Source organism: Trachemys scripta, chromosome 8 (assembly GCF_013100865.1).
Source record: "Trachemys scripta elegans isolate TJP31775 chromosome 8, CAS_Tse_1.0, whole genome shotgun sequence".
NCBI lineage: Eukaryota > Metazoa > Chordata > Testudines > Emydidae > Trachemys > Trachemys scripta.
In genome coordinates, this window is record NC_048305.1 from 79,237,709 (window position 1) to 79,249,399 (window position 11,691).

Below are 11,691 nucleotides of genomic sequence, written 5' to 3' on the forward strand. Positions count from 1 at the left end.
ATTCGATCCTATCTAATGTAACGATGGATGTTTTCATTATCCAAAGAATGGGTGATCCTTTGCCATTTCTGGAGTGTCACATCACAGATCATGATGTTGCAAGTTGGGCTTGCAAGAGATGGGGAAAAAACAATGAAAAGTTACCGGCTGAATAGCTTTTCCTCCTCGGTGCTACATGCCTTTGCTTATGTCACATGCTGTGGTAGGTGGCATTTCCGCTACCTTGTAATCTAGTGTTTTCTCTTCTACTATTTTGCTTTTGTTTTATCATTTAGAGTTGGAATGTTGCATGTGTGTTTGATGATTATGTCAGGTAAAAAGTGTTTTCCATATGCTCATTTGTGGATAACATATGGCCCTGATCTTGTGAATATTTAAACACCTGCATTAGTCATAGGATAAGAGTTGAGTTATACATGTACCTAAGCAGTTGCAGGCTCAGGACCAACAGATGTATACATTTATGTTTCCTACTCATTGAATATAACTGAAAGTAATGTATGAACACCAAAGATTACAGATCTAATTTCTTCTTAAATTTCCCCCCCTTGACTTCTAAGCAACTGGAAAACAAAATTAGAAAGATTTTTTCCTATTTTTTTTAAAATAAAGCACAGAATACCTAATGTTGCAGAACTCTAGCAAGATTAGAATTAAAGTATACAATTAGATTGTCATTTATATGCTACACATTATACTGATGTGTCTTAGTTTACTCAGTATATACTTTTAAATTCACTGTTCAGTCTACATAATGTACTGTAACATACTATACACTCATTGAAAGCAGATCAAAATACATATCAATCCACCTCTATTTTAAAGGCAATGCACTTAATTTTCAAATCTATTACAAATTTGTCTTTCCTTATGTATTTTGAAATCACAAATAGAACAAATTAGGATAAATACCTACTGAGCTTTCATCTTACAATTAGTTTTATTACAATCTGAGCTCAAAGCCTCCCTTTCTATTTTTCTAATGTAAACTACAGATAGTTATACTTACAGCTATTAATACAGCTATTACAGACCCAGTAACTAGTATTGAAACATTGACACCGTCATTGATAACATCAGTAGGAAGCGTAACAGGAAGGATCCCTGTTTCGGAACACTGTTAGTGATAACTTCAGTAGGAATTGTATCAGGCAAGGATTCCTGTGTAGGAACACTCTTAGTGATAACTTCAGTAGGAAGCGTATCAGGCAAGGATTCCTTTGGAGGAACAAACTGAGCTGCCTGTACTACATTAGACACCTCTGAGGTCAGGGAGGCATTATCAATGGCACGTATTGCAAAGTAGATTATGGTGCCATTTTCTATTGTGACATTTTCCGGTTTAAACTGAAATGATTCTTTGGTGCCGGCAGGTTTAGGTACCAGACTAGAGGTATTCACTGAAGTAGCATCTTCAAAGGTGTTTCTTAAGTCCAGAAGACTTTCACTCATTTTTATTATGTATCTGTCAGCTGGAAAAAGCAAGGAATACAAGTAAGAGTGTGTTAGTAATGCCTATTATACTATCTGTAAATGCAAGCACAGTACAGGATTTGTAGAACAGTTTTGTATCTTTATAAGAACTCCAATGATACTCCATTACCATCCCTACCATTTTACCCACCCTCATTATTGACGGGCCTGCTTAATTGACTAACATCCGTTCTCTGTAGAGCTCTGGACAGGATTCCTGTTAGAACTTATCAGTTCCACATTTTATTTGGGTCAATAGTCTACAGTTAGCTGATGTGGGGCATTCCCTCCCTTCATGAGCACTAAGCACATTATATTACCAGCACTCTTAGCTCCTGCTGGGCAGATGAGTCTTCCACATGGCAGTGCAGATAACTGCCATTAAACTGCCTCTCTCCCCCACACTTCACACAAGTCTCTATAGTACTAAAATGGAAACATAATTTTTGGATGAGAAATGAAAATAGGATTTCTTTCACTTGTCTCTGGTGAGTATCCAGGTCAAGTATAAGATCAAACAGTACAGGGAGAGATCCCTGCATCCTGGTCAGCATTCCCTCTCTTAATGTGAGCAGGTTCTAAAGCATAGGCTGAGAGACAGCAAAATGCCTGCTCCATTTGCCAGCATAGTTAGTGTGTCAGGGATCTTGCTGCAAATGTGCCTGGCTTCCCACTGTCCACAGTTATCATTTCAAGGCTGTATGGTTCTGTTCTGCTTGTGGGTTTTCTAGTTCTTTGCTTGACTTGAGTTCTATTTCCTGCTCCTCATCTTCTTTTCTATCCCTTCAGAGATGGGGTAAGGGGTAGCATAAGAGTGATCAGAAGATCTTCCTAACTGAGGTTATTCTTCCATTGCTGGCTACTCTAGCTGTAAGGCTGTTTTGAGCCAGACGAGTAGCGCAAAGTAACCACATAGAAGAACCTAGGCCAGTGTTTTGGGGATTTAATGGAGTTGTTGGTTTGTTCCCTGGTGAGCTGGTTGGCAAGAGCTGTAGGTGTATGTAAAGATTTTAATCTGAAGCGGCTCTGTGTGTGACTGCAGACTGCCTATCTTAACCTCTCTGGCTTGTGCTGATGTGCACACTAAAACATAATCTGGTTACAACATACTTGAAATATACATTATGAACAAGACCTAACTGTGTCCCCATAAATGGACTAAAGCCTTGGACTGTCCATGTTGTAACTGGGTCCCCTGACTTATTTACAGTTGCAGTGTAGACAGGGGCTAAGCCTTGGAAAAGTCATTAGTGAGTATGTTTTTGATTTAACTTGTTTTCCTTTGTAAACTAGCATAAGGCTGGTTGGTATACAGGTTTTGCATTTTCTGTTGTACCAGGTTTGGGAGAACAGGCACTGACTTTCGTTTTTCTACACTACCACTCTGCCCCGAGGCCCCACCCTCAATCCACCTCTTCTCATGAGGCCCCACCCTCACCCCACCTCTTCCCCTAAGACCCCACCCTCACCCGTCTCTTGCCACCCCCACTCTGCCCTCTCCCCCGAGTCCCCACTTCTTCCCATACTCTTTCCCTTCCTCTTCCCACTGTCCCCTGCCCCATCCCCTTCTCTTCCCACCACCCCATCCCTGTACCCCTGGCCACCAAACAGCTGATAGGCGGCTAGCCTTGGGGTCCTTCTGAACAGCTGATTGGCAGCCAGCCCCGGGACCCTGCTGAGCCACTGTGACTAGTGGGTGCTGCGCTCCCCCTATTTTTCCATGGGTGCTTGAGCCCTGGAGCACCCACGGAGTTGATGCCTATGTTTGGGAGTGTTCCGTGTTTCTTTAAACATTTTTTTAAAGCATTAAGTGGGACTAATGTGAATATCATATTGAATATGTAATTTATTGGTTACACCAAGTCCTGATCTACACTAGGAAATTTTACAAAGAAAATCTAGAGTAGGTCAAGCCAGAGCGATGGTCATATTTTTTGCAGATGGGAAAGACAGCTTTTTTCCTCACCTCTCCTTGGCTGGCTCATCATATGTAATTTCAGATAACTGACAATACTGCATCACTTCCAGCTGACTAAAACAAAACTTCACTTTACCTTGTCCCATATCCAAGTCATTCCCGGGAGCTGTCCAAGACAAGTGAATTTTATCTTCTTCAAACTGAGCCTCAAGGTCAGTAATTTTACAGGGTGGGAACACATCAATAATTCCTCCTGATGGAACATTCTTCACTACAAAAGAACCTCCTGTTGCAACTCTATTGAAACTTCCTAGCTTTGCTTGAATTTCATCATCACTAACTTCAGGTCTCGGTGCATTTATTTTGATTTCACCTGCCCCAAAAAAGAAAAAACAATTGCTCATGCTATCTGAATATTACAAAACTCCAAATCATAACACACTTTTTTTTATCTAGCATTCCTTCTGTCTTTAATCTACATTTTTTCTTTGGCTTATTGAAGTTTAGTGCAAAAATTAGCAAGGCTAAAAACCAAAGTGAACTTCAGGATCCTGCATCCTTCCACAAAACCAAAAGCAAACCAGATTTCAAGTGCAGTTGAAAGTAGCAACAGTGCCTATTACCCATTAGGGTATTTAAGGTATTAAGCAGGTGGCAGTGGGAAGTGGTTGTGATAAGGCAGCTTCCACCCATCTCTTCCTAGGTATTGCAGGCAGCATAAGAATTACAACCTTGTAGGAATTTCCTTACTTTTCTGGGTTTAAGCTGGACACATTTTTATGTAGACTTTTTTATTCAGTATATTCTAATTTTCTAGGAATACAGAAAATTGTTTCTGTGTGTACGTGCACACACGTGTGCAAGAAGGAGGATATGAAATGCAAAAGCTAACATTAATCTAAAATTAAGGTTGAGAAACCAGGCACTCAAAAGTCAAGAAATTCCAAAACCTAAGTTTTCTACCACCATATTATAGATATATATCTTTACTCCTGCGGGGGTTTTGTACAACAGCATTCATGCATAATTAATAAGCCCCGCATATTTGTATTTTTTTGTGCAGAAAAAGCTTCAGCTGAAATGTTGCTGCAGTTCCGCCTTTTGCCCACCAGAGGGTGCTGTGGCTATAGAACAAAGCAGCAGCTCACAGCCATCTAAAGAAGAAACAGCCTGCCTTCTTCCAAGCGCCTGTCAAGCCAGGTGAGGAGATCGGGGCTATTGGGAGACAGACAGCCTGGGATGTGTGTGTGTGTGTGGGGGGGGTCAGACAGGGGCTTATAAGGGCTAGTGGGGGAGAACAGACTGGGGCAGGGGCTGAATGGGAGTGGAGGCACAGGGCCACAGGAGGGAGGGGGAAGGAGGTGCAGAGCTACATAGGGACAGGGGGTGGCTGGGTGGGGGCACAGAGACACATTGGGACAGGGGGTGGGGTACAGGGACACAGGGACAGGGGAGTGGCCGGATGGGGGCACAGAGACACATGGGACAGAGGCGGGGGTACAGAGCAACATAGGGACAGGGGGAGGGGGTGCAGGGCCACATGGGGATGGGGGGAATGGGTATCTCAGTGGGAGTGGAGGGACACATTGACAGGGGAAGATGTGCCTGACTGCATGGGAAAGGCTAGGAGTCAGCCACGGTCTGCATGGGGGAAGCTCCCTAACAATCCCTCACCGCCCCCCCAAAAAACCCTTGTTCCATACTTTTCCCACCCATACCCAACAACCCTCCAGGTTCACACCCATGCTCCTTCCCAGCAATTTACTTCCCTGTCTCTCAGCTCCTCCATTACCCCTGACTCCCCCAAGCCTTTGCACTGCTTCTGAGGGCTGTGGGAAATACAGTTCCTTATTGTAGTTTAAATGAATTATTACTCAGAGTTCTGTATTAATATGCCTAGTAAGGAATCTACTTGTCAAAAAACATTTCCTGAATCTTTTTTGTTGTCTGTATTGTTACAGACATACTTGCTGGCAGGTATTTTGAAATAAATGACCAAAAATAATGGAAACTGGTGTGATTCTATTGTGTTATTTTGACAAATAAAATATGCAGAATTTTGCAGATTTTAAAATATTGGGCGGAGAATTTTCAATTTTTTGTTGCAGAATTCCCCCAGGAGTAATAATATATATATTTACCATCATATTGCACAATTTGCTGGGGTGGGGTTTTTTGGGGGGTGGGGAGGTTTACTGGTAAAATAGCATTAAGTTGTATATTTAACAAGGAAAACAGGAACAGGAAATATTACATTGTGTGATGTAGCCAAGTGAACACTGAGGTACAAATCTTAACTGTTGGAACCTCCTGAGGGTTTGGGGTGCCTAATATCTCAAGCTTGGAGTGTGGTTCTTACTCAGTAGAGCTGTCACTCTGTCTACCCAGAGTCAGATCTGCTGGATTAAATGGAAAAAGTAAGTTACTATTTTTCCCCACAAACAAACTGTTGTTAATCAAGTTCCATTGCAGAGGAAACTCTGTAACTAATGCCTTCGAATTATTCCCCCAGTTACACTTGTGCAATCCCACTGAAGGCCATAGGGTTGCATAGATATACTGAGCATGGCATTAGGCTTGCAGACCCTGATGACAATGCACAAGCCAGAAAGAACACAACTTGATTTTCAGATCCTAGGCTGAGTCTGCAGGGCTGGGAGTTAAAACAGCCGTGTTGCTAACCTGTAACTAGAGCAAATTTGTTCTGGAGCAATTGAGAAAACAAGTGTAGAATTTGACAATACTATTTTTACAAAGTCATTTTTCAGAATAAAACTATATTTTAATGATGAATTAACTGTTTTCATTGCACTTGATTTCTTTGGGCCCTTAGATCAAAAGAGAAATGCAAAAATAATGGAAAGATGAAAAAATATACTAAGTCACAACACACTGGTAACCGACTCATAAAAATATCATTAACTGAAGCTCCACTGATTGAGAAGGCTTAAGCATTAATATTTTAATAGCAGTATCCATACCTGTGGTTTCTGGAACTGAGGATCCTAAACTCACACAGGCCTAATGGGAAAGAGTCCCAAACAAAGTGTCCAGAAAACCCAACAGAAGAACAGAAAAATTCTCATGGGAGGCATTAAACAGATAACTTTAAAATTTCATAACTTTGAAACTGATTCCCTGAAATCTCATTTTTAAGTCTCAGTGAAACACACAAATTTAAAATTTCTAACTTCAGCTGATTTTTAATATGATTTTCAGTTCCAGGATCTCTAGCAACTCCCACTTGTTCCAAAGAGCACTTAATTATTAATATATATATATATAATGTGGTACTATACCCAGTGCTCATATATAGCAAAAATACTGTGGTTCCAGCTACTGTTTTCTAAAAGTATAAACAATAGCGGAAAAGATACATGTAACAAATGTTAAGGTTAAAAATCTTTTTGTGAAGCTAAATGATCTCCCATTCACCCATATTCTTACACATGCAGAGAGAGAGAGAGTATTTTCTATTTCATGAATGTTCCTTACCATTTTCTATGTAGCCTGGAACATACAAGGCTCGGCTCTGCCTGCGGCCAAGTCTGACAGTCTGATTTCTCCCCTGGATATGCACTTTTAAGTTGTATCTACCATTTCCCTTGAAAGATGTAAAGTACTTTGAATAGATTCCATCATTCTTGGTAATATCAGCACCTAGACATACAAACAAGGTACCTTTTTTAAGCAAGGGCATTTTTTTGCTGTTCAGTTCAGAAACACATAGGGCCTACTCCTTCTTCTATCGAAATCAAGAAGAGCTTTGATACGGACTTAGGTGAAAACAGGATCGGTCCCATTGTGGTGACATGAGCTCATTACATATTTAACTGGAGATAACAATGTAGCATTAAAACATGTTACTGTGTATTTACTGTTTCCAATAGTAACCAATAGGCCAGTAGTTCTCAACTGCTTCTTAGTAGTTCACCATAGTTGTCTGATCTGTGGAGCCCTTCTTGGTGGTCTGCAGACTAAAATACTTTGAGATTGAAGCAATGCTGGAATGTGGGGAGGAGAGAGTCTACAGTTTGCATGACATGGTTCAGATAATGGAGAAGTTGGAGAACAACAGAACTGTGCATTTGAATCACATCACCTCTGTAGGCACAGTAGATTGGAAAAGGAGAATAATAATCTATGTAATTCATACTTTCAAAGGAGATATTTTTAACATAGCTATACTGCCTATATAGCATGTGACAAGCTATAGAAACAGACTCTCGCTCTCCTGTTCTGCCACCTGCATCCCCTCTGCAGGACAGACCAGTATGTAAAATATACATAAGTTCAAACAGTGAATATGGTTGAATCAGACCCACAAGGCAATGGACCCCCTTCTGTCCCTGTGCTGGCTATTTGCATCATGGGTAACAGCACAGGCAAGGAGAAGGCTCTGCACAACCACGACACTCCCTTCTTCTTGGGCGCAGTTTCTCTCTCTCCTCCTTCCTTCCTAATACACCCAATAGTGTAAGTGCACCAGCATGTCAGGGCACACATGCTGCACCAGTTTAGACCCAGTGCAGTTTATTCTCATCGTGAAGCAGTGATTACCATCTCCCTCCACTTACTACCCCTTGTTCCGTAATCATGGCATAGGCATGACTGACCCCTTAGTGATAAGTTTGGAAGCAGCGTGCAAAGACATTCTAAAATACATACCACAAAACAGGGAGTGCATACACTGCTAGACAAAAATGTAAGGAAAGTAATTATCACATTACCGGAACCATCATCAAGGAGTCTGAGCTCCACTGCAGATCCAGTCTGTGGTTCAACAGTGGCCATCACGGTTGCACCAAGAACAGGCAAAAATCCTTGACTAACTTCTGCATAAATCACCATTGGATTAGGGAAGTTGTTTGTATCCTTATTCATGTGGGCTTTCACAGTCACTGGAGGCACAGCCAAAGATGCTGGTCGAGATGTTACTATCATTGATATGACTTGAGAGACTGTGTGATTATTTTGAATCCAATACAACCAATCTCCCACCTGCAAATCAAATAGATAGAATATAAAAATATAATGTAAGACTTCATTATTCAAAGGGCAGCTTTGTGTTTCCCTTAGTTAATTTTTATCTTATTTTCCAAGGCACAAAGGGCAGTTAGGGTATTGCTACAGGAACATAGCTGAGGTAATTTGGGTACCTTACTTATGATTCTTCATGCTCTCAAATGTTTGGTTTCTTTTAAATTTAACCTTATATCTGAATTTACTCAGTTTTAGTGGTGGATGTTTGAGAATTATCACATTCTTGGAAGGATTAGAACCTGTATATTATAGATATGTACTCTCAACCTTAATTTCCCCTGAATTCAATGTTTTGTCCAGGAGGAATATATGTTTATAACTTCTAAAAAGAGAAGTTCAGTCTATGAAAATGTTAACATGTTTGGATAATAAAAGAAAGTTTAGTCTTTACCTCTGCAGTACCTGCTATATTCAGTCGAGCTGTTCGGAGGTTTAGATCACTAACTGTGAAGTTTGACGTTCTATATTCTTTTCCTTTGGGGTCCCGCAGTAAAATGTCTGGTGGAGATGTGCTTCGGTCCCATGTAACTACAAAGAAGGTGTCCTTTCCCACAGTGCTATCTACAGTCACTGTACCATTCATCCACTGCTTGACTGCGACACTCTGAGCTGTACTTTCAAGCTATTAGACAAATAAAATATGTTTTATGGCTAGTTAGCAGATAAACACTTAAAATACTAGTAATTTTAGAGTGGTTCATTTTCCTCTTAAAGCGGAGAACAAATCAATATTTTGTTTATTCAGAGGGCATCTTGACTGGCTGGTGGACAACTGGCCCACTGCTGGAAGATGGGACAGAGGAGGATTAATGCTGGCACCACCTTGAGCAGGTCTCTGCTGTTCTGTGCAGAGCTCAGGGTTGTGCAAAGGAGGAAGAAGCCTCCTGCCACTGTGCCTCCACTCCTGGGGAACTAGCTGGCGGGCGAGGGTCACATGGACTAGCCATTGAAGGGAGTGAAATGATGAAGCCCTGAGCAAATTTTCTGTAATGCCCATTTGCAGAGTACAATTGCTTAAGAATGTGAAGTATAGTAACCAAGGGTCTCTTGCCACTGCTCTCTGTGGTCTATCCACCTAGCTATCAAATGACGTCTGTGCAGGTGATTAGTGCTAAATTTCCTCTCCATCTGTCAGCCTGTTTCATCTATATATATGTTTCATCACAGACTCAAAAGATGTTTATACCTCGAATTAAAAAAATGCTGTTAGTTTTTGTCTCTCTTGCTAGCTGCTTGTCACACTCTTTTTTGGCCTTCCTAATTATACTTCTGCACTTGATTTCCAAGAGTTTGTTCTGTTCTATTTTTCTCAGTAGGATTTGCCTTCCAATTTTTAAAACATGTCTTTTTGTTTCTAACCACATCTGTTTACTCTGCTGTTTAGTCATAATGGCATTGTTTTGTTCCTCTTCCTGTTTTGTTTGAGTACATCAGAAGCAGGAAGCCTGTCAAACAATCAGTGAGGCCATTGGATGATCAAAGTGCTAAAGGAGCACTCAAGGAAAACAAGAGCTTCATGGAGAAGTTAAATTAATTATTTGCATCAATCTTCACTGCAGAGGATGTGAGGGAGGTTCCCACACCTGAGCCATTCTTTTTAGGTCACAAATTTGAGAAACTATCCCAGACTGAGGTGCCAGTGTAGGAGTTTTTGGAACAATCAGATAAATTAAACAGTAATAAGTCACCAGGACCAGATGGTATTCACTCAAGAGTTCTTAGGGAACTCAAATATGAAATTGGAGAACTACTAACTGTGATATGTAACCTATTACTTAAATCAGCCTCTGTACCATATGACTTGTGGATAAGAGATATTAGAATTGGAAAAAGTACAGAGAAGGGGGGGAAATGATTAGGTGTATGGAACAGCTTCCATATAAGAAGAGAATAAAAGGACTTTGACTATTCAATTTATAAAAATGACTAAGGGGAGATATGATAGAGGTATATAAAATCACGAATGGTGTGGAGAAAGTGAATAATTAGTCTGTACTGGGCTAGCTTGATTATCACTTCAAAAGTTTTTTTCTTTTATTTAATTGGCCTCTCAGAGTTGGTAAGACAACTCCCACCTGTTCATGCTCTCTGTATGTGTGTATATATATCTCCTCAATATATGTTTCACTCTATATGCATCCGAAGAAGTGGGCTGTAGTCCACGAAAGCTTATGCTCTAATAAATTTGTTAGTCTCTAAGGTGCCACAAGTACTCCTGTTCGTTTTGCAAATCTATATTAGTTGCTATGCATGATTCAGATAAAGTGCAAAACTGGGCCCATAGCAGAGATTTAACAAAGTGAGGGATGAGTTGTTAAGTTACAGATAGCACAACCCAAGAGCTGTTGTAGCAATAGGAGAAGGGGATAACTCAGTACTACTAGCCTCAATTATTTTGAAGAAATCATTGCTGAGTTGAAATGGATGATGAGAAGTGCCAGGAAAGCTGGGAATGAAAATGTTATCTATTGTTTAGAAGAGAAGCAGTTGAGATAGTTTCCCCATTATTGATAATGTTAATATGGTAACAAGATCACTTATTTACAGCATTCTACAGAGGAGTGACCACACATACTATGGTATTTCTGCCTACCTCTAGCTGTATAAGTCCCTTTGCATTAGCTAATTGTGAGTAATTTTAATTTTCTTTGTTTCATTGTCTGTTTCATTTTTCTTGTTAATATAACAGACCACAAAAATAAATAAATCCCACTGCTATTTCCAAATAACAGTTTATATTTTAAGATCAGTCACTGGCAGTGCAATAGTTAAGATTACAGCCTATTAAAATTACTCTTAATTGACCAGTTAATATTAATATTGATTAATAATATGAAAAAAAAACAAATTTGAAACTCAGACCTGAATAGACTGTTCAGAAATATTTCCACTTCCTGATGAAATTCCACTGAATGCATCAATTAGGCCATTGGAATCAACTGTATCTGTGGCATAAAACTTTAAGCCTCCTGAAATGTGATTGTTAAAATAATCAGAATAGTCATTTACTGTAAAAACATAGGTTTTGTTAGTTTGGTTGTTGCTATAGAGCACAGTGTTAATTTGATAAATTAAATATTGGTCCCTTATTATCCTTTATTCATGGGGCAGTGCAGGGAGGAACCGCTGGGTGGTGGGGAATCAATTCATACAAACACCCAGAGAGTTCCTGCAGAAAACAAATCTGACCTGGGAAATGATCCCATCTGTTCACATTTTAATTCCACCTAACTTGGTCTGACTAAGAATTGTCACCA

The 11,691-nt window shown here is 40.2% G+C and overlaps 1 protein-coding gene across 1 annotated transcript in view; it reads right to left on the reverse strand.

Annotated features, from left to right (window-relative positions):
• Nucleotides 1-1,041: 1,041 nt before the first annotated feature.
• The window catches only part of LOC117882101 (calcium-activated chloride channel regulator 1-like), an 81,253-nt gene continuing 70,603 nt past the window's right edge, over nucleotides 1,042-11,691 (reverse strand). The window contains exon 14 of the mRNA XM_034780082.1: nucleotides 1,042-1,472. Within this exon, the coding sequence (XP_034635973.1) occupies nucleotides 1,042-1,472 (431 nt within the window). The remainder of the gene's footprint in view (nucleotides 1,473-11,691) is intronic.